Source organism: Eurosta solidaginis, chromosome 2 (genome assembly GCF_040869045.1).
Source record: "Eurosta solidaginis isolate ZX-2024a chromosome 2, ASM4086904v1, whole genome shotgun sequence".
NCBI classification, from domain to species: Eukaryota; Metazoa; Arthropoda; class Insecta; order Diptera; family Tephritidae; genus Eurosta; species Eurosta solidaginis.
The window spans coordinates 298840528-298866143 of record NC_090320.1 but is presented as its reverse complement, the minus strand read 5'-3'; the positions used below and the strand labels follow the sequence as shown (position 1 = coordinate 298866143).

The 25616-nt window shown below is 35.4% G+C and overlaps 3 protein-coding genes across 8 annotated transcripts in view; 2 read left to right on the top strand and 1 right to left on the bottom strand.

The window, feature by feature from the left end:
* The window catches only part of mdy (midway), a 69295-nt gene that overhangs the window by 8418 nt on the left and 35261 nt on the right, over positions 1-25616 (bottom strand). For all 3 annotated transcript variants that reach the window (XM_067768713.1, XM_067768714.1, XM_067768712.1), the window contains exons 2-5: positions 16463-16795; positions 15211-15339; positions 14939-15033; positions 9632-9684 (exon numbers count right to left, since the gene is read on the bottom strand). In XM_067768713.1, coding sequence (XP_067624814.1) covers positions 9632-9684; positions 14939-15033; positions 15211-15339; positions 16463-16746 — 561 coding nt within the window. In that variant the 5' untranslated portion in view covers positions 16747-16795. The remainder of the gene's footprint in view (positions 1-9631; positions 9685-14938; positions 15034-15210; positions 15340-16462; positions 16796-25616) is intronic.
* Positions 4779-8649, top strand: Cse1 (chromosome segregation 1). The gene is made up of 8 exons (XM_067768708.1): positions 4779-5061; positions 5137-5288; positions 5347-6054; positions 6136-6619; positions 6688-6990; positions 7059-7215; positions 7276-7576; positions 7645-8649. Exons 1-8 carry the CDS (start codon positions 4977-4979, stop codon positions 8371-8373), a joined length of 2919 nt encoding a protein of 972 aa, XP_067624809.1. The 5' UTR covers positions 4779-4976; the 3' UTR covers positions 8374-8649.
* The window catches only part of LOC137241276 (trans-1,2-dihydrobenzene-1,2-diol dehydrogenase-like), a 161977-nt gene continuing 145050 nt past the window's right edge, over positions 8690-25616 (top strand). The window contains exon 1 of one of the 4 annotated variants that reach the window (XM_067768720.1): positions 8690-9068. In XM_067768720.1, coding sequence (XP_067624821.1) covers positions 8984-9068 — 85 coding nt within the window. In that variant the 5' untranslated portion in view covers positions 8690-8983. The remainder of the gene's footprint in view (positions 9069-25616) is intronic. The other 3 variants (XM_067768718.1, XM_067768717.1, XM_067768715.1) reach the window with 3 other exon arrangements.

Genomic DNA, 25616 nt, shown 5'->3' with positions numbered 1-25616 from the left:
CGGTCGCGGCCGGCATTGATCTGGCATATAACCAAAATTTATTTGGTAAAAATGAGTATGTGAAAAGCCTTGCGAAGTCGACACAAAAGTTTGTAAAAAAGTGTAACGACATATTTGACGATCTGATGCTAAAACGTTGACCTCTACAAATCCATTAAAATGTGCAATCACCGGGATAGCACGAAGAAGATCCAAAGGCTGAAAGGTTACGTTGAACATTTGCTTTCCTGGAAGGTCTTGCAAATAGACTCTGAAGGTGAGAAAAAGTACAAGTTAGTTCACTGCATTGATGGTCTGCGACAGACAATTACTGCAATGTTGATGCTAAATGAAGACCTTTTCGAAACACAAAAAGAAATAAAGTTTATTTTACCGGGAAAGTTAAACTAAGATGATTTGGAAAATATATTTTTCAGTATAAGTGAAAGCCAAGGGATTAACACCAACCCTTCGGCGAATGAAATGCAATATATTGTAGCTCGGTTGATTTCTATGAAAATTCTGAGGCATCCATTCAAAACGAAAGACGGTAATTGTGAAGACGACCAGTACAACTGTCTAGATTGGACTCAAGAAGACAGTCGTCTTGAGACCGAAGAAGACGATAGACTTAAATTAACAAATGTGTCTGAAGATGATAAGAGTATGCTAGCCTTGAACGATTTTAATGTACCGAACGAAAGTTTCGTCAGGGCTCAGAACAAAGTAGAGGTACAGGTGCAGCGGTATTACACAGGTTACTGTTATAATAAGGTACTGTGTAAACTGAAATGCGAAAAATGCACCAAGTCATTGACAAAGACTCAAAGCGAGCTGACCCATAACTCGGAAGCGATGATCAAAGCCAAAAATGATAAGGATTCGAGTGATTTGAGGATTGTTAATCCTACCGATAGGGGGTTCGAGGTGTGTCATTTGCAAATTAAATGGTTTACTCAGCTTTTTCCTCTTCATGCACATAGGGTTGGTTTAAAAAGTTTGTTGGTGTCAATAATTCAAAATAAAACCGAAACCGCCTTTCCTGGATGGTTTTCCGATGAAGATGGATGTTTAAATCACCGACTGCAATTATTGGATTTCCTTATTACTGATCTACTCTTTAAATATGCAAAGTGGATTTGTCATGAAATATTGGATCTCTCATGAAACATTGGCTTGTAAGAGGAAACTCTAGGTCTAGGTCAGGGTACGGGTATACGCGAGGTTTTTTATTTCAATTTTTGCTTTACAGCTTTCGTAATTTAATATGTATACGTATATACTAATTCTTCTTTTTAGTTTACAGGAATTCTGGACTTGAGTCTAGATCTCATTTCAGACATTGTAAGTTTACTTAATCAAATTAGATTAAGCCATGTTTAAGATGAGAACGGGTGAATGGACTTAATTTAAACAAATTAAGTCTTGTGAGAAATGAAAAACAATTTCGCAATTCTTGTTCCAGTTATATTATATTTCATTTTGGTTGAACAATTTATAATATTTTTTCTATTCCAGATTGATCCTTTTCTTCTATTTTCAGTTTTTATTTCATTCCTCTCAGAAATATATTTATAATAGAATTATTTGTTGTTCTATTTCAGATTTTATATTCATTTAATTGTGCTATATTTCATGTTTTCTTATGCTATGTTTATTTTAATGTAATTAATATTTTTCTTCTATTTCAGATTTTATTAAATCATTCTATACATATTTCATGTTTTTATCTTATGTTTATTTTAATAATATTAATATTTTTTTAAATAAATGACTATTTACTAAATAAATTTATGATTTGTTATTTTTTATGCTTAAATTCTTGGTAAACCTGAAGTAAGCATCTTGGAAATATTTAAATCCGAGTAATGTAGACATGGTAGTGCAGTTGTTGTAGCGAAAAGGACACTCCCCGAAGGTCTTGGGGAGTGCAGTCATATTATTGGTAGTGCAGTCAGTTCATATTTTCTCTACGAAATAGGTGCATAAATCTTTAATTTCGCAACGTACCATAGTTCAACGATTCGATGTGAAGTCCAAATGATCAGAACCTTACCTCCCGATTGATTATCTGGCGAACTGTGACAGCTTCCTACCATAGTGGGGGCGTCTCCATTTATTGTGCAGAACGTCGTTTCTTCTATTTGATCCGGCAACATCTCACCTCTGTTGTCCGCCTGCAAGTTTGAATTCCATAAAAAAGCATTGAAATCGCCAAGATAATGCGATTGTCGCCAGTGATTAACGCACTAATATTAGGGCGGTATCCACTGGGGCAGCAGGTGGGATGTAGATGTTGATGATTTCTAGGTTTAAATCACCTGACCGGACAGATAAGCTATGACGTTCCAGGACATTGTCCCTGCGGCCGATGTCGGGATCAAATATATTGCACCGCCATTGAGCGGATGGTGCAAACATATATATTCTGTGCTGGCAAACGGTGCGAAAGGTGGTAGGGACTAAGAGTCTGTGTCCCTGACCTACACTATTGCTGCCGGAAAAGAGGGGGAAAGAAGACGTGGGCGGGGGCTGATGCTCGGCATTGCTCCCAGCTGTGATACGAAGATTGTAGCTGTGAGTGGGTGCGGCCGTGGAAGCTGGTGGCGCCGTGGAGCGTAAGCAGCAGCGGTAACCCCATTTAACCCCGTTTAGAATGCATATAAATGGCGGATGCACGTCCTTCCGTTCCAGCCTCAACCAATCGATAGTGGCAAAGAAACAATTCGCTTTTATATCAAGTATGCGATTTGGACCAGCACCCAAACGATTTTGTGGATTTCGTTTGAAGAGAGCGCGGAGGAGTGATTGTGCTTCAGGTGATAGATTTTCTGGCATACCTAACTTGGAACACAATATTTGATTTAATATCTCTTGTTGTGTTTCCCCATGAAATGGTAAATTGCATCGTACATAAGCACACCAAAGGACCACCAAATTACCCACTGGAAGAAGCTACAGGCCTACCAAAATACTGCTCTCAGAATTGCCACGGGCTGTCTTCTTATGTCCCCAGAACACCATCTGCATAATGAGGCGAGAATACTCCCCGTCAGGGAGAGAAATGAGATGCTGACCAAACAGTTCCTGTTGAATACCCAGAAACCTGAGCATCCCAACAGACATCTGATTGATGAACCAGCACCGCCCAGGGGCTTAAGGAGTCATCTCCGTAAGCATTTTGAGGAAATAGGGCCCCTGAGAACCCAGCCGTATGAAGCGAAAAAGCACAAGCAGGTCCTTGGTTAACTCCATAAACAGGCGTCGGACCTTTATGCCGGGAATTTCCCGGTGAATCCAGTACTCAAAGAAAAGTATCCAAAGCTCGCGGAAGAGGAACGCATACTCCCCAGGGAAACGCGTGTCACTCTTGCTGAACTTCGTTCTGGATACTGTAACAGGTTAAACTCTTACCTATCCAGAATCAACCCCGGCATACAAAATGTATGCCCCGCCTGCAATGTGTCCCCACATGACACCAACCATCTCTTTAACTGTAATGTGGAACCAACGCCTCTAACACCCCTTTCCTTATGGTCCACCCCTGTTGAAACAGCCAGTTTCCTTGGACTCCCGTTAGAGGATATTGATGACAATTTGTGATCGGTCGCGGCTGTTAGGTGGGGCGAAGCATTGCTACAACAACAACAACAACCACCAGAGTCCGCAACAAAGTCGTGTCCTTTACGATTAACTATCTCAGGCGCCATTTACACGACGGTTCCACAAAAACTGTATGTTTTTGAACCATCCAATGGTTGTTTCGATATCCCAAAATATGTAAGCGCTATGTGTCCGTGTTCGTCCAGCATAATATTTTCTGGCTTCAAATCCCTATAGATTATACCTAAAGAATGCAGATAATTCAACGCTAAAGCGCTAAAGCCGGCAATTAAAATTCGAATGCGATGATGTTCTAAGCTGCTTGCAATGCTGTTTGTTGCAGTTGTTGTTGCTGTGGTACTGTGGCACCGCCACTCTCTTACTGTGTGTGTCCATTGGCGTTACGCGGCTGGGCTACTGTATCCCGACGATGTGATGTGCACACGTTGACACAACTGTTGTTGGATTGTTTGTTAGGCATGCCATTGGCATTTTCCAAATGGGCTTAGCTCCACCAGCAGCAGCAATGCCAACGCCTAGCTGTTGTTGCTGGCGTAAATCTTTTTTTTTTTTGGATTATTAGTTTAATGGTTAAAGCTTAAGCTTAATAAAACACCAGGTTATCCCTCCATTGGTGTTAATCCATAACACCAGGTTATATATTCCGAAGTTTGCTGTCTTTAAATTGTACAGTTGCTACACCAACACACAGGTAATACACTAAGGCCAGAACCATGTGCGTAGGTTTCTGCGTAATTGAGGTTATTATATATTTAGATATATTCTGATTTAATGGTTTACTCCAAGTACGATAATTTTTTAGTTATTTAAATGTTTTTAATTTAATTTTTTGTCATTTTGATTCCCGCACTATCCGCCATTTTGTTCTCTACCGCATGAATAGCGTCCTTTTATAGCACGCAATTAAGTTGTGGGGAAAACGAACTTGACGCGACGACGTCAGAAAACTAAGTGCGTAAATCTTTGAATCGGCAGAAACGCGCGTCCGCGAATTTTTATATTTATTTTTTCCCTTGACAGTTCGAAAACGCAGTACTGCCACACAGCGAGAAACTTTAACTTTATTCTATGTAAGTACCAAGAGCTCTGTTGAAGTAACATTATTTTATTAGCTATGTCAATACCAGAGCTCTGTTAAAAACGCTACAAATTTTTTGTTCAGCAACCACAGCCAACTTCATAACTTCAAATCGTCAACGGCGGCGGCAGCGTTTTGCACGTTCATTCGTTGATTGCTCTTTTCTGATTGTGCGATTTGCAAAGTTAATATTTTCTTGTTTGTGTATAATTTGGTGAAGTTGTCGAAAAGAATAAATAGTCTCGAATAAAGTAGCGTTATCTTTTTATTTGTGTGTCCAATTTAACGAATAGTAATGGAGATTAATGAGACGAATTTGCAGCAATTAGCCGGCTATTTGCAGCAAACACTCAGCCCCGATCCAAATGTGCGACGACCAGGTAAGCAAGAACGCATTTATTATAGACCCCAAAATAGTGAATACTAGAATACTATTAATTTCTGCTTGATAACAGTGGAAAAATTATTAGAAAATATTGAAGTACAGCGAAACTATGCTGTGTTGTTGTTGCATCTCATCGACAAGCAAGAAATTGACATGACATTACGTGTTGCCGGCGCCATTGCATTTAAAAACTATATCAAGCGCAATTGGGCAGCACATGAGGTAAGCTTAATTTGTAAAACATATGCTGCACATTTCCATCTATGTAATGTTTTAATAGGACACAGATGGACCAGATAAAATTCATGAGGATGATCGCAACGCCATAAAAACGTTAATTGTTACGCTTATGTTGCGCTCCCCCACCGCACTACAAAAACAACTTAGCGATGCTGTTAGCATAATTGGCAAACATGATTTTCCAAAAAAATGGCCACAACTTATTGATGAAATGGTAGAGAAATTTGCCACTGGCGATTTTAATGTAATCAATGGGGTTTTGCAAACAGCACATTCACTGTTCAAACGTTATCGTTATGAGTTCAAATCACAGGCCTTATGGGAAGAAATCAAATTAGTACTGGACCGTATGGCCAAACCCTTAACCGACTTGTTACTTGCTACAATGCAGCTAACAAAAGTGCACGAGAACAATACTGAGGCATTAAAGGTTATCTATGGCTCTTTGGTGCTAGTATGCAAAGTTTTTTTGTCACTGAACTCGCAGGATTTACCCGAGTTCTTCGAGGATAACATGCCCACATGGATGAAGGCATTCCATGAATTGCTTACTGTTGATGTGCAATGCTTGCATACTGGCGAAGATGAAGATGCGGGGGTATTAGAACATTTGCGTTCCCAAATCTGTGAAAATATTTGTTTATATGCGCAAAAGTATGATGAAGAATTTGGTACATACATGGAAACATTTGTAACGGCCGTATGGGAGCTACTCGTGAAAACGGGGACTCAGACAAAATATGATGCGGTATGTTTTGAAGAAATTTACTTTTAAGTTGTATCACTTATAAAAAAATATTATTATTTTTTACTTATTTTCATCCAACAGCTTGTCTCCAATGCTTTGCAGTTTCTGTCTGTAGTTGCTGAGCGCAATCATTACCGCAAAATATTTGAAAATCCTGAAATACTTGCAAATATTTGCGAAAAAGTCGTCATACCCAATTTGGACTTCCGTCAATCGGATGAAGAATTGTTCGAAGATAGTCCCGAAGAGTATATACGTCGTGATATACAGGGTTCTGATATTGATACACGTCGACGTGCAGCCTGTGATCTTGTCAAGACTTTGAGTCAAAATTTCGAAGGCAAAATATTTGCCATATTTGGGCAATATTTGGAAATATTGTTGGCAAAGTATAAAGAAAATCCTGCAACTAATTGGCGCGCTAAAGATACGGCGATTTATTTGGTTACATCACTAGCTTCGCGCGGTGGCACCCAAAAACATGGCATAACACATGCCTCGGAATTAGTTCCATTGCCACAGTTTTGTGCACAGCATATTATACCCGAATTAGAGCGTCCAAATAGTAAGTACATGCATTTCAATTTTTCTATTTGCAAAAAGATGTTAACTAATTACGTTGTTCAATTGAAGTAAATGAGCTGCCGGTTCTAAAGTCTGCTGCCATTAAGTTTGTCATGGTTTTTCGCAGCCTTTTGGGTGCACAGACTTTACTCGCTTGCATTCCTCACTTGATACGTCATCTGCCGGCAGAAAGCGTCGTAGTACACAGCTATTCAGCTTGTGCTATAGACAAAGTGCTGGTAATGCGCGATAGCAATCAGCAATTGGTGATAACAGCACAGCACTTGGCGCCTTTTTCAAATGAGTTGCTTGGTGGTCTCTTTGCCACATTGTCCTTGGCTGGCTCCAGCGAGAATGAATATGTGATGAAAGGTTTTAATAACAAAATATCTATGAAATTTATATGTACTAACTGTGAATATATGATTTTTATTTTGCAGCTATTATGCGCAGTTTTTCTACACTGCAAGAAGCTACAATGCCATATATGGCTGTTGCCTTGCCACGTTTAACTGAAATTCTTACTTTGGTTGCAAAAAATCCATCACGACCGCATTTTAATCACTATCTCTTTGAAACGCTATCACTGGCAATAAAGTAAGTACTATTCAAACAGCAGGTAGATTAAAGTTGCATACAATTCTTAAATTTTTATAGAATCGTGTGCAAAACAGAGCCAGCAGCCGTTAGTTCCTTTGAAGAAGCATTATTTCCTGTTTTCCAAGGCATATTGCAACAAGACATATTGGAATTTATGCCTTATGTTTTTCAAATGCTTTCGCTATTGTTAGAAATACGCGAGGGCAGCGGCACTATACCCGAGCCATACTGGGCACTTTTCCCTTGTTTGTTGGTGCCAGCTTTGTGGGATCGTCCAGGCAATGTTACGCCACTTATACGTCTTATAACTGCGTTTATTAGGCAAGGTTCTTCGCAAATTTTAGCACTTGGGAAATTGGTAATTAATATTTTTATATCTTAAACGCATTCAATATGCTTAAAATCATGTTCACTTATAATTTGCAGAATGCTGTCCTAGGCATTTTCCAAAAAATGATTGCCTCAAAATCGAATGATCATGAGGGTTTCTATCTTATGCAAAATTTGCTCGCCTATTATCCCGCCGACCAATTACAACCTAATATGCGCCAGATATTTGCATTGCTCTTTCAACGCCTATCGTTATCAAAGACTACTAAATATGTACGTGGTATTATAGTATTCCTCTGTTACTTCGCCGCCAAAATGGGTGCACCAGCTTTGGTAGAATTAATCGACCAAATACAAGCGAATATGTTCGGTATGCTTATTGAGCGTGTGTTTATCCCGGATATGGCAAAGGTCACAACAGAAATGGATCGTAAGATTGTAGCTGTTGGTGTAGCCAAAATACTCACCGATTGTCCCGTTATGCTCACCCCACCCTACACTCAACGTTGGGCTCCATTACTACAAGCATTGGTTGAACTCTTCGAGCTACCACCTGATCAGACTACTTTAGATGGTGATCACTTTGTCGAAGTCGACGATGCGCCAGGGTATCAAGCAGTTTTTTCACAGCTTAGTTATGCTCAACCTAAATCACAAGACTTTCTTGCTGAAATAACTGATGGACGTAAATATTTAGCAGAATCATTGGCAAAATTAGCACAAACACGTCCGGGCGAACTGCCTACATTAATAGCTACCATTGGTGATAACCACAAACAGGCATTGCAAAAATATTGCGACCAAGCTGGCGTTCGCATAGTTTAAGAAAATACTTAGTAAAGTGATCATTTGTTATCATTAAAATTAAGTTGTAGTAAAACATGATGACATTGTGTTTGATTGGTCTATAACGATTCGATTTTATACATGCACATGCACGCAAGTTTTTTTGGCCAAAAAAATGCAGAAAAATCCTTCATTGTTATACTTTATTGTTCTAAGTGTGATGTTTTTGACACAAATAAGATATATTACAACTTTTATTGTCATCATTTGTCCGCTTCTAAAATATGAATAAATACCAATACTGTACTTTAAAAATTACTACGAAATTCATGGCTCAATGAAATAATGTTAACATAATTCGCAACCGTTACCGCAATTCTTTTGGTTTACTTGTCTTTGACATTTCTGATACGCAATTTACCAAGCATTGAAATATTTTTCCAGTATGTCAAACAAGAAACTTTTAACGATATTTATATTTCTCCGAAAAATTCTCCATTCATGTTAGAATAACAAATTAAAAAAAAAAACTCAAAAACCTTTTTCGGCAAAACAAAACTACGCAAAAATTAAAAAAAGTACACAAATTTGAAGTGAAGACTCAATGCAAATATATATATAAAGTCCTACTAATCTGCTATAGAGGAAAATGTATAAACGTTGGCAAAGAATTCTTCTATATAAGTCAAAATATATATCAATGCGGCGCGCATCGTGCTTGAGAAATGGAAAAGGTAAGTGCATGTTTCGTAACTTATGAGTAAATACGAAATAAAATATTTTATTGATTACTTCGAGACAACATCGGGATCATATCGGAACTGTAGATATAGAGATAGTTTCGGAACATTTTCCAAGAGAATATTACGCTTCAAGATTATTTCGTTATTGTTTTCCGTACGATTTGGGAAATATTTAAGAACCGCTTCGGGAATACTTTAGGGACTAGGATTGCTTTCGAAATAAATTTCAAAGCCGTTTCGGTTTTATATTCGGGATCATGTCAGGAATTTCGGTATTGTTCAAGACCTAATTCGGGCCTACCTCTAGATCGATTCGGGATTTTTTTGAATCATTTCCGGTACATGTACAGATCATTCCCGTTCGATTTTCGAGATAATGTCAGTTATATTCCGGCCTATCTGCAGATGACCTGAGGATTATTTTCGGGATCATAACAGGGCTATTTCGTGAATTATTTTCAGGATCATTTCGGGACTTTAAGGGGAGACTACTCATACATATGTATCTTTAAATCTATTGGCAAATCAGCAGAAAAAGATATTTGCGAACTCACCATTGCTAGAGCTTTTTCCACCAACAGACATAACGAGATGTGGACGAATGAGTCTGAAAATGAAAATAAGTATAAAAAATTTATGAGCTGAATGTAAAGATACATGTAAAATATGCAGTTGCGATGGAAAAAAGCTCCAAAATTTAAAAGGACATTGAAATTTTTGTGAAAAAAAAAAATTTTTTTGTTCGTCAGCAGAACGTAAGTCTTTCATTTTTTTTTTTTGGGATGCTTTGACATGATCGTTGTGTTACCTATGGATTGAGAACATAGCAACTAATGGCCGAGCCACAATCAACTTTTTCATATACATAGATGTGTTCAACGCAATCTTATGCATAATGAGTAGATTGCACGTCCATATTTTTATAAAGACACTAGCGCCATCTGACACACAAAAGTTGACAAAGTTCAACTTTGACATTTGCTTTGGCAAGTGAAAACATTCTTCTTTGGTACGTTTCCAACGTTTTTCACAATTAAAAACTGCATTTTAACAAAATAATAGGAGACAAAATATGTTAGCAAGTATTGTTCTTATACATATAATGAGAGTGTTTATAACAGTGTTTTGCAAAATTTTTTATGTGAATGAATAAGTCGAAATAAGTTTCATTTGATAAGTCTGAAGTTCCTTTATATTAACAAACGCAACATCTTGCGTGATTATGGCGACGCCTATGCTTAAGATTGCGTTGAACGCATCTATGTATATCTATAAATCTTATAAAATAAAGTCGCTAAATGTCGTTGTACGCACATCATTTCACACAGAATGCTCCGATTTTAAAACGGTATTTTGCATTTGAAAGCTTAGCTACGTGAGATGGATATTTTCAATATAATTTGTAGGTACTATTATAGGGGCGTGGAAAATTGCCAAAATGCAGTAAAAAATCATAAAATTTTTGTTTACACAGCTGTAACTCATAAGCGGATGGATGGATTTAAAAAATTTTACTTTGCCGTAAAACCTTGAAATATTTACCAGGGTTCTGCTTAAAAAGATTCCTTTCTTATATCAGCCTAATGTTTAAACAAAAGTAACATTTTTACCAAAATATGCGTGCGTGTGGTTGTTCGCTGTAAACTGTGCGCGCAAATTGGTTTTCGTACATACATAGCATTAGCTGCTATCTTATTAACTTCGGAAGTACATTTATATGTTTGGATGTATGTACATATGCATTTTCATATCATATCAGCTTGACATATGTATTAATGCAACATAAATAGTTAAAAATGCATACATCTCTTGAAAAATACTCTTTCGTTAAAAATATTGAACATTTCCTTAAAAATCTTAAACAAAAGTTTTATTTTTTGGTATGTTTGCATTCAATGAGTATCTATTTTTAATGTTTTTTATGGCAGCCCTAAAGGAGTTATTTTAGAGAGAACAGTTAGTTTTCACGAATTTTCTTATTAAAATTCCTACGTAAGTTGTTTAGGCTGTGCGTAGGATATAAAATGAAAGCAAAGGAAGGGAGAAGACAGGACCGGACCACGAACGAAAGGACAGGAAATGAAAGAAAATTAAAGGAAACGAAAGAAAAGGAACGGATGGAGAAAAGAGAGAAATTAAAGGATAGGAAAGGAAGTCAAAAGAAAGGAAGGGAAAGAAGGAAATAAAAGGAAAGGAAATTAAAAAAGGAAAAGAGAAAGGGAAAAGAAAGGAAATGATATGAATTATCTTTATTTTTTAATTAAACCATTAATTCAAAATGCAACAAAAAATTACCACTTCTAGATATTGCAACCTGTGTGAAACAAGTAAGTGAAGCTAGTATAAGCGTGTTAAAAAAAAGTGGTTCTAGCTCGTCCATAAAACATGCACGATAAAAACACCTACCAAGTATAACCGTTTCTGACAATATTGCCGTTTTTCCATAACGAAAAAAGTTTAAAATTTCTCAACTGCACACTTTTGTTTTGCCCTGAAGAATAGGCACAGACATATGCCCTCACATATAAATTCGATTCATATGAAAGTACCTGAATTTCATATGAAAGTGCAAAGAAAAAGCACTTCCATATGAAGCCAAGGCACTTCGGTATGATATTCAAATTTACACTAACAAATTGACAACAACAAATTTTTGAAAAAATATTGTAGCACTGGAAAAAATTTTAATACAAATTTTTTTTTTGTTTTCAGTTCAAAAAAGTTTCAGTGTTCATATAGTTTTGTATATGTATTGTGCACTTCAATATAAACATATTTTCTCAAACAAAAACAAATTTGAATACTTTACTTTGTATATTTTTTGATTTCCTTTTGTGCTGAGATCATATATGTAATACAATATACTATATTGCTACAAAAGGCTAGGTACATTCCCAAACATCAGAGTGTCGATATACTGCTGTTTAAACGTTTTTGTTTTTGTATTCAATAATCGAATGTACCAAAATTTAAATTTTTTCTTGTCACACTTATGCTGCTACAATCACAAAAATTTTATAGACTGTCTTGTTTTGATTTCGAATTCAAAACACATTGCGAGTATTTTCTATTAGCAATATAGGAGTATTACATATATGGCTGAGATTGACTTTTAAATATTATATCTCACAAAGACTTCAAAAAAATCAGTACATACCAGAAGAGAAAACGGTTATACCTTGTAAGTATTTTTATCATGAAAACATGTGAAGGGCACAGAACCAAAAGGATCTAAGTGACATTTTTTTTAAAATTGAGTTATACCCATATTTGTATATTTAATATAGTGTCTACATTTTGGACATTTTAGTGCCTTATATTTGCCAGGCCAAAATCGTACTAAATTTTATTGCATTAATGATTGGAGCCAAAAGGATCTAAGTGCGCTCCTCCAAGAAATAAAATTTAATTGCTCGGCCAAAAGAACGTAGAATTTTTTCGAGTATGCAGTCTTGTAGCCCGTTTAATTTTAGTATAATAAAGTGCTAAACTTAAGTTCGTAGGAAGTCTCGTTGATTTGAAAGAGTCTGTGCCGCAGAATTACCATACATCCATACATCATCGTATAGCAGTGACAAAATAAAATAAAATGAAGCTGACGTTTAGAAAGTCAGCTGTTATTACAAAAAATTGTCATCTAATTCGTGGTATCAAATTTACATATTTTGTGTGCTTACGACATTTTTGCTCAAATTAAAGTAATTTGAAATGATTGAACTAAATAACATTATTTCCCAAAAATCTACGAGACTTCCTACGAACTTAAGTTTCACACTTTATTATACTAAAATTAAAAAATTTTAAATGTTATTTTGGCCGAGCAATCAACGTTCGAAATTTTATTGCAACAATTTTTGGAGCCAAAAGGGTCTAAGTGCGCTTGGATCCAGAAAAAAATTGCCAAAAATCAGCGAGACTTCCAACGAACTTAAGTTTAGCACTTCTTATACTAAAATTAAACGGGCTACAAAACTGCATACTCGAAAAAATTGTAAATGTTATTTTGGCCGAGCAATCAACGTTCGAAATTTTATTGCAACAATTTTTGAAGCAAAAGGGTCTAAGTGCGCTTGGATCCAGAAAAAAAATTGCCAAAAATCAGCGAAACTTCCTACGAACTTAAGTTTAGCACTTTATTGTACTAAATTAAACGGGCTACAAAACTGCATACTCGAAAAAGTATTAAATGTTATTTTGGCCGAGCAATCAACGTTCGAAATTTTATTGCAACAATTTTTGGAAATTTTTGCAATAATTTTTGGAAATTTACAGTTATTTTCCATCTGCAGTAAACATCCTTTGAATTAGTTGACTAACCTGCATTTATTTAGACAGGAATCATTTCAAACGCATTTACCCAGAATTTACAATAAGTAATTTACATTAACCTTAATTATCTCAATTCAACGTCGATGTTACTTAGATCCTTTTGGTTCTAAGCCCCTCATGGGTGTTTCCAGTTAGCTGTTGACGCAATTGAGCGCCAAAACGACGTGCTTGTACCTCAATAGATGGCGCAAAAATAAATATAGCATTAACCCATAAAGGTTCACTTTAACAAAATACCAATTATTGAATTGTTTAAAGAAAACTAGACCAATCTCAAAAACGTTTCCGAAAAATTTTTTTTAAATTTTGTGTTTTTAAAAACTTATTGAAGTTTTAAATATTTTTAAAATGTTTTTGCAATTCGTGTACATTGATTTCGTTATACATTGCAATAAATAACCAAAAATCTCCATAAAGATCTTGAAATAATTGTTTTCGAAGTTTTTGAAATTGGCTCACATAATTTTCATAATACATTTCAATAAAGCTCATTTTTAAGTTAACGAAGATAAAAGACGACAAAAGAGAATATTCGATGACCGGGAACCATTTTGAATCCCCAAAGTGGTTTACCAAATGTCAGACTGGTGGAGCGTTCTCCCAGGGTATTTATCCATTTGAGAAATTTATAGAAAAATTAGATTTGATTTGATTTAGAATTTTAAGAAATTTTTTATTCTATAAAAACTATTTTTTTCATTGTGAAAAAAAAACGAAAAAAATTTGATGAAGATTTTTTTATTTAAAAAATATTTTTTTTTTATTCTTTGACTTTTTCCAAATTTCAAAAAAAAAACGATCATAGATAGCTTTGGGAGTTTCCACACTCGTCTGCCGCTAGCTCATTTTTAAGTTAACGAAGACAAAAGAGAATATTCGATGACCGGGTAATCATTTTGAATCCCCAAACTGGTTTTTCAAATGTCAGACTCGTGGAGCGTTCTCAGCGTTCTCCCGGGGTATTTATCCATTTGAGAAATTTATAGAAAAATTAGATTTGCCTGACACTTATGGACACCAAATAATTTACTTTCAGTTGCTGATTATTTTTAAGAAATTTTTTTCCTAAAAAAACAATTTTTTTCATTGTGAGAAAAAAAAATTTGATCGAAAATTTTTTTATTTAAAAAATATTTTTTTTGGTTCTTCGATTTTTTCCAAATTTCAAAAAAACCAACCATAGAAATCTAATTAAATTTGGGAGTTTCCACTCGTTTGCCGATAGCGAGCCCAAATCGACGCCTTATGAGCAAAAAAAAAAAAAAAACTACTTAGAAAGGAACGGAGACCCTAATGTATATATAGTTTAAAGTGATAAGCTCAATGGAAAAATCAGATTATTAGATTGATTTAAAGCGTATGTATATAAACAATTCACGTGATCTGTGCGTAGGTTCAAAAGATGTAACTTTTAAAAATCGTTCATGATTTCCCTTGCTGAATATGACTTTGTGGGTTTATTTCTTGAGCTACTCCCTGAGTGCCCTTACTGCTTTTAAATAAAGCTTTATAAAACAGATTGTAATACTCACATAAAATTAACCAAAGCGAAGCATGACCCTCTTGCCCTTCACTTCCGCCGCTCAGAAAGTAATACCAATCCAAAGGATTTATCCTGATGCCATATCTATAAAAATACAAGAAAAAAATATATGAACCTTCTTCGAATTTTCGTGATATTTCGAAGGTTTTGAGGCATTTTTTAAGTATAAATAAATGCAAAGCGCTATAACCTCCGAAGAGATTTTAGGCTGTGCTTCTCTTTTATATGCACAGAATAAACTTGTACACAAAAATTACTTACTTTAAAAGATTTTCTAAACATAACCGGAAACCGCCAATGCTTAGCAGCAGGAAACCCCAATTTACAAGACCCGTAAAATTACTAAATCCCGAACTCCATGAAAAAAGAGAGTCGCGCGGGCGATGGCAACTGTAGAAAAAACAAAAAAAAAAGTTATTTAATAAAAATAAATATGTGAGAAAATAAAAAGTATTCTGGCAAGCTGCATAAACACATTAATCATCATTTACTCACATACATACAACGGAGAGATACGCACAAACACATGTAATCATCAGCCTAAATAGTTCTCACATATACACTCGCATATGGCTATGCGAGAAGCTATAAACTACAAATCACAAGCATTATAGCTGGTAACCAAGTAGGAGATGCTAGAAGAAGAAACGTCTACACATTTGGAGAAATATGCGGACAAGGCAACAGAGAGTATAAAAGCAGGCGAGCTGAGTAGTCAGTAGTCAGTTTGATTTAAACACGCTTTTAGTTGCGAAATATAATTGTGAAGTATAATTGTACTACTCCCAAAGTTGTCTAATAAAGCCCATTTTGCATTATTGAATATTGGAGTTATTTATTCAACAGTTTAGCGACTCGAACGTTAGCAGAAGGTTTGGAATAAGCGGAATTCCCCAAAAATTCATTACAGTATGTTAGCAGATATTGATGATTAATGGGAATCGTTTATTATTAAAAGGGCATATGTCTACATTTTCAAATTGTTCAGAAGACACAAAAAACAGCCAATTTTAAAGTAAACGCAAAGTTCCATCGGCAATAAAATCGTATAGGGTAAAGGTGGATATTTTGTATGGCGTTTCAACAATAAAAAGGTGTTGATAAAAAGTATACATTGCAACCAAAATGTGATTTTTGCTAAAAGGTCGACATGTGCTTTAATAATAAACGATTCAAATGTAGAACGCGCTCTCTTAGTAAAGGATTAAAAAATACAATATTTGAGAATTTGGCTAAAAACACTGCATCAACATGCACCAACTAAATATAAATACGACTGTAAACACGAAATTATCAGTTTCGAACGCGGACTCAATTTAAAACTGAGATATATGAAGCTATTTTAAACGACATTCGAAGTTAGGAAGATGGAGTGTATTTCAACTTAATTCTTAGATATGACAAATTTTTTGGGAATTTCTGAAATTTGAATATTAGATCGTGTTATGATCTCAGTCTGTTTCGAACAAAAACCTCATACTCCCATAAAACTATTTTTGAAAATATTACTCACGACTTATCTGGCTGTTCTTTTCTTTGTTTCTCTTCTTTGCTTTGTATCTCTTCTGCCCGTGTAACACTTTGCGTTCGTCGATATTTCTGTTTCTTATCTGCATTGCCGTTATCGTCTTTGTCAGGCCGAAATCTATTAAGATCTATGGGTATACCGTTTGGATCCAGCAACGCTGTACTGGATCGTCTTTTATGTAATTCGCTGACATTGAAAAACGACGCTGAAGCTGAACGTGTTATCTTTTTTACGATGCCAATGCCGCCATTTTTTTCGCGATGCGACATAACTTGCTGGTTGTAGGTACGATGGGATGCGGGGTGGGTGTTGTAGAACCTTTGAAAGAAAAGATAAACGTATTGATATTAATAAAAGTGCTTGTTGTATTTCTTTGGGTTTATTGCAACATGTCAAGGGTTTTTAAAAATATGTAGGGAAGGACCGAACAAAATCCACACGTTACGAAATCTAAAAAAGCCTTCTAGATAACGTTATTTAAAGCTAGAACCTTCTACGTTACATTAGTTCCAAACCGAGCTGATACACAATTTGTTTCGTTTGTTTGAAGTTATCTGAGTTTTAGTCAGTCAAAGATATCGGCGCAGTCGACACAAATTTATAGGATATCCTTAGTTGTTTGGTTGCTAGGTCGCACCGTAAAATAAACTGCTGTTGTTATTTGATGCACGTTCAGTTCAAATTTTGACAAAGAGCCCTTTTTTTGCTTTTCTTGATCGCAGGTTGACTTCAAATCCAGCAGTATGCAAAGCACGTCATGAAAAGCCCCGTCCCATAAGCAGTTTTTCATATAGATGCGTTTTACTGAATCCTATGCATTATGAGCAGACTGCACGTATTTTTTATGGAGAACGGTAGATTGAGCGACTCTGGCGTCATCTGACATGGAAAAGTAGCCAACTCCCAAATTTTGTTGCAAGCAAAGCATAAGAAGAAGAATTTCACATTTAAGTTGGCTAAGGGTGCTTTCACTTTCGTGTGAAATTTTTTGCGTTTTCTTCATTTTTATGAAATTTTCACGATTTTTAGGTTAAGGTACTATTAATCGATCAAATTGGAGATGGTTATGGATATCGGTATGGTTACGACTATGGCGTTAGGGTTAAAAAAGTTTAATTAACCCTTAAGCCTAAGATTGCGTTGAACGCATCTATATGAAAAACTTAATTGTGACTCGGCCATAACCTGCTAAGAAGTTGATGGATGCCATTCTTGAACACCTTTGCGGGCATCCCATCATTTCTCAGCGCCTTGTTATTATTTAGATATTGTTTTTCTTATCGGGTTAATCATCTCCCTCGCTATGAAGCAAAAGGTAAAAGTGTTGTCTTCCTAATTTAAGCATACTCTGTACGCCGGCTATAATGGCGCCATTATTATTTCTGCAAGTATCGTCCTGGTCTTAAAACCTTTCGTCATCCGCCGGGTTTTTTTGCGTATCTGGCTGCTATAAGAAAATGTAAGAAAATCTTACAATACTAGAATGTTTTCGAAAAAGAAAGATATATGCCGATCTTCCTGAACCTGCTGCCGAGATAGGGTGTTATTCCAATCAGCTGTCGATATCATCACAGCGGCGATGCATTGGCCTTAAATTTAATTTAAAAAAATATGTTATTCAATTTTCGTTATTTATATTAGAGACGAATTACTAGATGTTTCTGACATTCACTTCTTCATCAGTTAGCTTTTGAGGTGCTTAGCTTTGAACTCGAGTTCACCGGCATTCATTTATTTCACTAACCAAACACATTAAATATTCCGTTTACTTTTTCAGTAAAAAAAAAAAACAAGTCATAAACAAGTAAGGAACTCTAAGTTCGGATGAAACCGAACATTACATACCCAGCTGTACGCTTGAAATGCTGTTGTTGTTTGTTTTGTGTGCTTAATAGTGTTATAAGGACGCGCAATAAATACATATACATACATATGGTTCTATTCTGAACTAATTTTTTTTCGAGTTATGGCTCCCGAAACAGAAAATTGCTTAGTAATAAAAGGGGTGGTGCAACGCCTATTTTTTAAAATTTGAAGTTTTTACTATTTATTGTTATAAATCCACTTGGGAAATGAAATACTATTGATATAAAACTAATTTTTGGAAGGATATAGCTTATTTTATTCGTCCACGACCCTTTTTTTCTTTATTAATTGTGTATACGTATAATATAATACATATCCATTCTCAAAAAAAATTACATTTTTGTGCGAGAATCTACTTCATCTAATTTACAGTTTCCGCGTATACAGTTGTGCTGATGAGCTTATCAAAGATAGTAAAAGAATAATACATTAATTATAATAAATAAAAATAAATTGTTCAATTAAAAATTAAGAGAAAAAGAAAGGGTCTTATATGTGGCGCGAAACGCATAACAGAAATTTCGTTTAAGTATTCTTTCCAATCGGTAGAAAAGGAATTTATTAAAATTGAGGAAGTTATTAAAATAGGTCGATGCCGAAATCATAGCTTTGAAGTATGAGCATTATCACATTTTTCTTAAAGGCATTAATATTTAGACATGCTCTGACCTCTTCTGGCAATTTATTGAACAGTCTAACACCATAATTGCGAATGGAGTTGGCATTTTTCCAGGTTCAGAAGAAAGTTGTCCTAATATTTGTAACACATCGCAGACTATATACCGATCGATCTATTATATTGAGTTCTATCCCTGCAAAAATTGCGAGTACTACATGCATGCATGTATGGAGTACTCGGTATGGACCAACCGAGTGATCCAAAATTAACCACAATTCATACAAAAAATATGGTCCAATTAACATTGCAATGTCCTAGGACTGGACCATATACTCCAGCTCCGCATTACATCAGAGTAATCCATGGAGTACCCACAGTCCAATAAACATCGTGTAGTGATTACAATCGTTAAAAACGAGCAATGATCCGCTTACAATATGTTCGTGTAGAAACAGGAGTTGGTCCATTGCTGCATTACAAGTACTCCAGTATGACACAAGTGAACCACATGATCCAACGACTTTTGCAGGGAAATAGCTGATCTGCGACATGAAATACGCGTTGTATAAAAGCCACAGTTGTTTTCGGGGAATAATGTTTCTATTTTTGTATAATTAGTTTCAGTTTTAAGTTATTTATTTGCTCGCTCCAGTTTAAGTTGGAGTCGAACCAAATGCCTAAGTATTTAAGCTTTTCTACCCTACGAATCTAAACATTGTTAAACATGATCCCGGAAAATTCATTAATATCCGGCACTGGTTTGAAATTTTTAAAAATTTGTTTTGAAAGATTTATTTTAAGCATGTTTGTGTCGAACCACCGTCTAATTTTTTCTAAGTCTTGTGATATACTTGTGACTACACCTTTTCCAGTTTAAGTTCAGAAAATTACAATTCAAGTTCAGAAAATTACAATCCAAGCTCAGAATTTCCAATTTAAATTCAGAAATTTACAATTCAAGTTCAGAAAATTACAATTTAAATTCAGAAAATTACAATTCAAGTTCAGAATTTTCAATTCAAGTTCAGAAAATTTGTCGGCTATTTTTTTTGATCCAATGGAAATAAATGTATGTAAGATGGTATCTATGTGTTAAGGAAGCATTGGACATCTCAACTCCTTTAAATCAATTTTGCGAGATAGTGAAGTAAAAAACTCTCGTTCATAAGAAGCAATTGCAATGCCATCCAGCTATATTCTTAGCGTCACAACCATTGATTTGCACTGAGTACGACAGCAGTGATGACGAATATCTCAACTTATCCGCCATCATCATCATGCATCATGAATTGCCACTTAATCGCGATTTTGGCAGTTTCGTAACAAATCATTCCAGCTTTCCCTGTTTCGCGGTAACTGACGGCGATTGGGAGCACCAAGAGAGGTCAAGTCCTCCTCCACCTTCGCAACTCTGTGGAGGTTTCTGCCTTCCTCTGCTTCCAAACTGTTGTTTCGACTGAAGTACTTTCTTGGCCGTAGCGTCATCATGCACTTGTTGGAAAGAATTATCCTCCATTTGATTTCAAGGTTCGGGATGTACACACCTTGAGGAAAACTTGGGGTGCACTATACCCAAGCCACCATTTTGGCAACATGGTTAATGAAGCATCAGTACTTCCGCAAGTAAGATATAAGTATAAAATTAATTAATTGAAATAACTTTTGAAAATTAACACCCTACTTATAAATTTCTGAATTCGAACTGTAATTTTCTGAACTTGAAATGTAACTTTCTGAACTTGAAATGAAAATTCCGAACTTGAATTGTAATTTTCTGAACTCGAATTATAGTTTTCTGAATTTGAATTGGAATTTCTGAACTTGAATTGTAATTTTCTGAACTTGAATTGGAAAATATGAACTTGAATTGTAAATTTCTGAACTTGAATTGTACATTTCTGAATTTAAATTGGAGATTCTGAACTTTAATTGCAATTTTCTGAACTTAAACTGGAAAAGGTGTAGTTGTTCAAACGATTCTTCTGCATACATAAAGCCACCGTCATCTGCGTAGAACTGCGGCGTACCGTAAAGATTAAGTTTCATTACGTTGTTTATGTATATAAGAAACAAAGTAGCTGCCAATTTATAGCCTTGTGGAACTCCTGTTTTGATTTTCTTTTTCACACTTTTTACGTTCTTTACCTCGACATATTGTTCCCTGTCTACTAAAAAACTTTCAAATATTTTAATTCCAATTTGATCTATACGTAATTCGGCTAGTTTTCGGGTCATTATGTACAGGTTTACGATAGGTCAATTACCAAAAGTGCTACGTACTTCTTATTATCTAAGTTTTCGTATATAAATTCTGTACAGGATATACATGCAGACAAGGTACTTGAAGTTTCAACGAAACCAAATTGGTGTTTATCAATGATTTGATTTTCAATTAGAAAAGACTTCAACCTATTTAGCAAAATGCTTTCAAAAATTTTGTCTAACGTGCTTAGCTTAGAGATAGGTCTGTAGTTAGAGCACAATTCTTTGCTTCCGGTTTTGTGTATTGGCACCAGTGCACCTATTTTCAATTCCTGTGGATATTCACCATTTCGAAAACTGTCATTGATAAGGCGGGACAAAGGTTCACTTATAAATTCCCTTTATTTATTCAATAAACGTGCAGAAAAAAATCTTTTATATAAAAATGGGGGTGGGCCTTAAACGATTTCGTTAATTTTTCTTCAAAGCATTCTTTATAGTAAAGGCAAGCTCTGCCGAATTTTGTTAGGATATGTGTAACGATTTTTGATTTGTCACAAGTGGGCGGTGCCACGCCCATTTCAATTTTTATTTTTTTTTATTTTTATCAAGAGTCAATATCAGTCCAAATTTCAATATTCTAGGTGTATTATTTACTAAATAATCAGGTTTTTTGTGTGTTTCTAAATTATATATATATAAAAAGTGGGTGTGGTTATCATTCCAATCTATTCTGGGTGCAGATAAGCTGGTGTACCAAATTTGGTGAAGATATCTCCATATTTACTCAAGTTATCGAGTTAACGGACAGACGGACATGGTTCAATCAAATTTTTTTTCGATACGGATGATTTTGATATATGGAAGTCTATATCTATCTCGATTCCTTTATACCTGTACAACCAACCGTTATCCAATCAAAGTTAGTATACTCTGTGTGCAAGTACAGCTGGGTATAACAAGCGTAGACAGTTGTTTTAATAAAAAAAAAAATATTGCAAGAAAAAAGTGATGATCTATAGATTTGAATAGATTATTTATTCGGTCCAATTTAAGACTCCTCGAATTCCAGATAAGAATTTTATGTTATATGTGATATTGTTGGTAAATATAATTATGTATATAAAACAATTTTCAGAACATTTCAGACATTTACTTTACGCTTTAATTTTTCATTATCGCCAGTATATTTAATGCTTTTTTATGGTTTTTCTGCGATAAGGGCCTAGAACTAAAATCACAATAAATTTGTTTGCAAATTATTATCATTATTTAGCGATCTTATGTATAGATGTGAATACTAAACTGCTTAAGTTCATTAAAATCGAAAGCTATAAAATGCTATAACCACAATTCACTTTCTAATTATGCGTTGAAAGTTAGGAGCATTCCACGGTTGGTACTCGACAAATCGTACGCATTTTTGCAGTTTTCTTCCTTAACCATAGACAAACCATAACTTTATAAAAGAGACTAATTGGCACATTAATATAGCGTCGTACATAAAATAAAAAAATAAATGTAAGGCGCGATAACCTCCGAAGAGATCTAAGGCCGAGCTTCTCTTCCAATTTGCGTCGTGCTCTTCTTGATTTTCCCTACAAATTAGGCGGACGGGACCTACATGTTTTATGCCGACTCCGAACGGTATCTGCAAGGCAGATGAGTTTTCACTGAGAGCTTTTCATGGCAGAAATACACTCGGAGCGCTTGCCAGTCACTGCCGAGGGGCGACCCCGCTTAGAAAAATTTTCTTTTAATTGAAAACCCTTATTTCTAAAATTTTGATGTTGCTTTGCCCGGGAGTTGAACCCAGGGCATACGGTGTGATAGGCGGAGCACGCTACCATCACACCACGATGGCCGCCAGCGTTGTACATGCCCAAACAAATAAAGAAATTTGAAATTGAAATATTTGTTTATTAAGCAGTGGTTACCTAAAGTATTCCTAATCAGGCTTCGTATTCACACACACACGTGCAAGACATTTGTATATTTTTCGCTCTTGCACATGAGCTGTGTGCTTTGTATATAAAATATTTATGCACATATCCATGTGCTGTGTAAAAAATAAAATTTGAGTTTTGTGAGCATTTTTCAAAATCAGCATCTCCTACGTTTACCTTTCAATGCTATGCTTTTTTAACTTATGGTTCAATCTCATGTGCATCGTTTTAGCTGCACTCGGCACATTTACATGAGTGAGTGTTTTGAATTCAAAGGCACATATACGAAGGTGTGCATAAATTTTTCGAATTAAAGAGCAAACTCGTGCGCATGTGCTTTATTTCATGTGCCACACACACGAGTTGTGTGCTCAATATTTTTTCAATTTTGGACAGCTCATGTGTATGAGCATTGAATTTATGTGTGAAGCAAGTGTGTGCAACTACTAACCCTGTTTTTAATGCACATTCTGAATTTTTTCAGTAATTTTATATTTTGAAACAAACAAGTGATACTAATCGCCCTCATAAAGTATTTATACTTGATTTTCTGCAATATTGAATTTTTTCAGTATCTTAAAAAATAAAAATTCATGCCATTCTGAAATGTGAAACACGTTCAGGAAAATAATGCTAGCGGTCTGTATTTCCTTTTGTTTTTGAAATAAGGCCCCCGGCTTAACATCCATTTTTCAGGCGCTAATTCCGCACTATTTAATTTCACCAAAATTACGGAGATAATAATAAACCCAACGGATTAATACCCTCCAAAGCCCGCCCATCCGACACGAGGGGCGCATCCGCATGACGCACGGATTTGTTTTTGTTTTTGCCGAGTTGTTGATAGCATTTCTCTACGACTAGCGAGAGTTGGAAGATTGAAAAGCTTTAACCGACTAGTATAAGGTGGAAAATTCCTTAAAGAAAAAAGTAAAAATTGCTTCTGTATTGACTCAAGCCTATCTGCATGAACTTGATATCGCGGATTCCAGACTATTGATCCGTATTCTAGTATCGGTCTAACTAATGTGCTAAAGAGGGCTTTGGTTACATAAGGGTCACTAAATTCTTTAGACCACCTCTTCACGAATGATAGAACACCTCTAGCCTTATTGGCAGTAGTCATAATATGAAGGTTGAAACTGAGTTTAGCATCCATAGTGACTCCCAAGTCAACAAAATAATTTACTGATACAAGACAAAAATTATCAATTACGTAAGAGGCTGCTGGGAAAGATCTCCGAGAGAGGCACATGAACTTACATTTATTGATGTTCGGCGGCATTGAATTCGCGTTGCGCCAAGCACTAAGCAGTTTAAATCCGCTTGAAGCAAGGGACGTTCTTCAATAAACGCATAGGACCTAAAAAGTTTTATATCATCAGCATAATTAAAATTTTGGAATATTTTATTATGGTACAGATATCATTAATAAATAGCAAGAAAAGAACTGGACCGAGATGACTGCCCTGTGGGACGCCAGAGGGAACAGTAATGACATCTGAAAGAGTTTTTTTTTAAATTACTTGTTGCGTTCTACCGCAGAGATGCGACGAGATCCACCGGGTGAGACCAGGTAGGAAGTCAAGTCGATCCAGCTTGTGGATAAGCAAGGAGTGGGAAACTTTGTCAAATGATTTACTGAAATCAGTGTAAATAACATCGGTGTGAAGTTTTTGTCTAATTCCATTAAAAACATGAGTTGTGAATTCAAGTAGGTTGGTAATGGTAGATATTTGCCTTTACAGAATCCATGTTGAGAGTCTGAGAGGAAATAAAAAAACATTTTTTGTTTTTATATCGAGTTCAAGGCTTAAATTAGAAGAAAGAAAAAATGTAGACCACTGCCAACGCTCGTTGTATAGATCCATTTCGGGAACTACCAAAGATTATCGAAAATAAAGATGTTGCAGGCGCAAACTTCGGTGGAAAACAGCGGAGCGTAACAAAATTCTTGTAGGTCACTTTCATAACACCAAAAACTTTAACACAATTTTTAACATAATTTAAGCACAGAAATACACTGATTGGAGTTTTAGAGAGTAAAAGTTAAAATTCTGAATTCATTAGCTGAATAAAAAGTGTACAAATGAGCCGTTTATTTTGAAATTGGCATAAGTCATTTCATGTCGTTTAGGTTCAGTGATAATTTGTTTGTATCTCTCCTCGCCTCCAGTTTGTTAGATTCCAATATCCAAAAGATGCAATTCTTATTATTATTTTATAATTGTAGAACCATCTATATATGCATTCGTTCAAAAATAACAATGCATTTAAGACCATGAGTTGGAAATGACTTATGCCACTTTCAAAATAAACGGCTCAAATAATTGTGGTAAGTGGTGAATGTGACCTACTAGAATTTTGTGAAGCTTGCTTCACACGATTTTTCGTCCCTGCAACATCTTTATTTTCGATAATCTTTGTTGCCAATTGATTTTCACAGCGCTGCGACATCTGCTGCAGAAACGATGTGAAAATTGGACTTGTTTTATGGCAATGATGT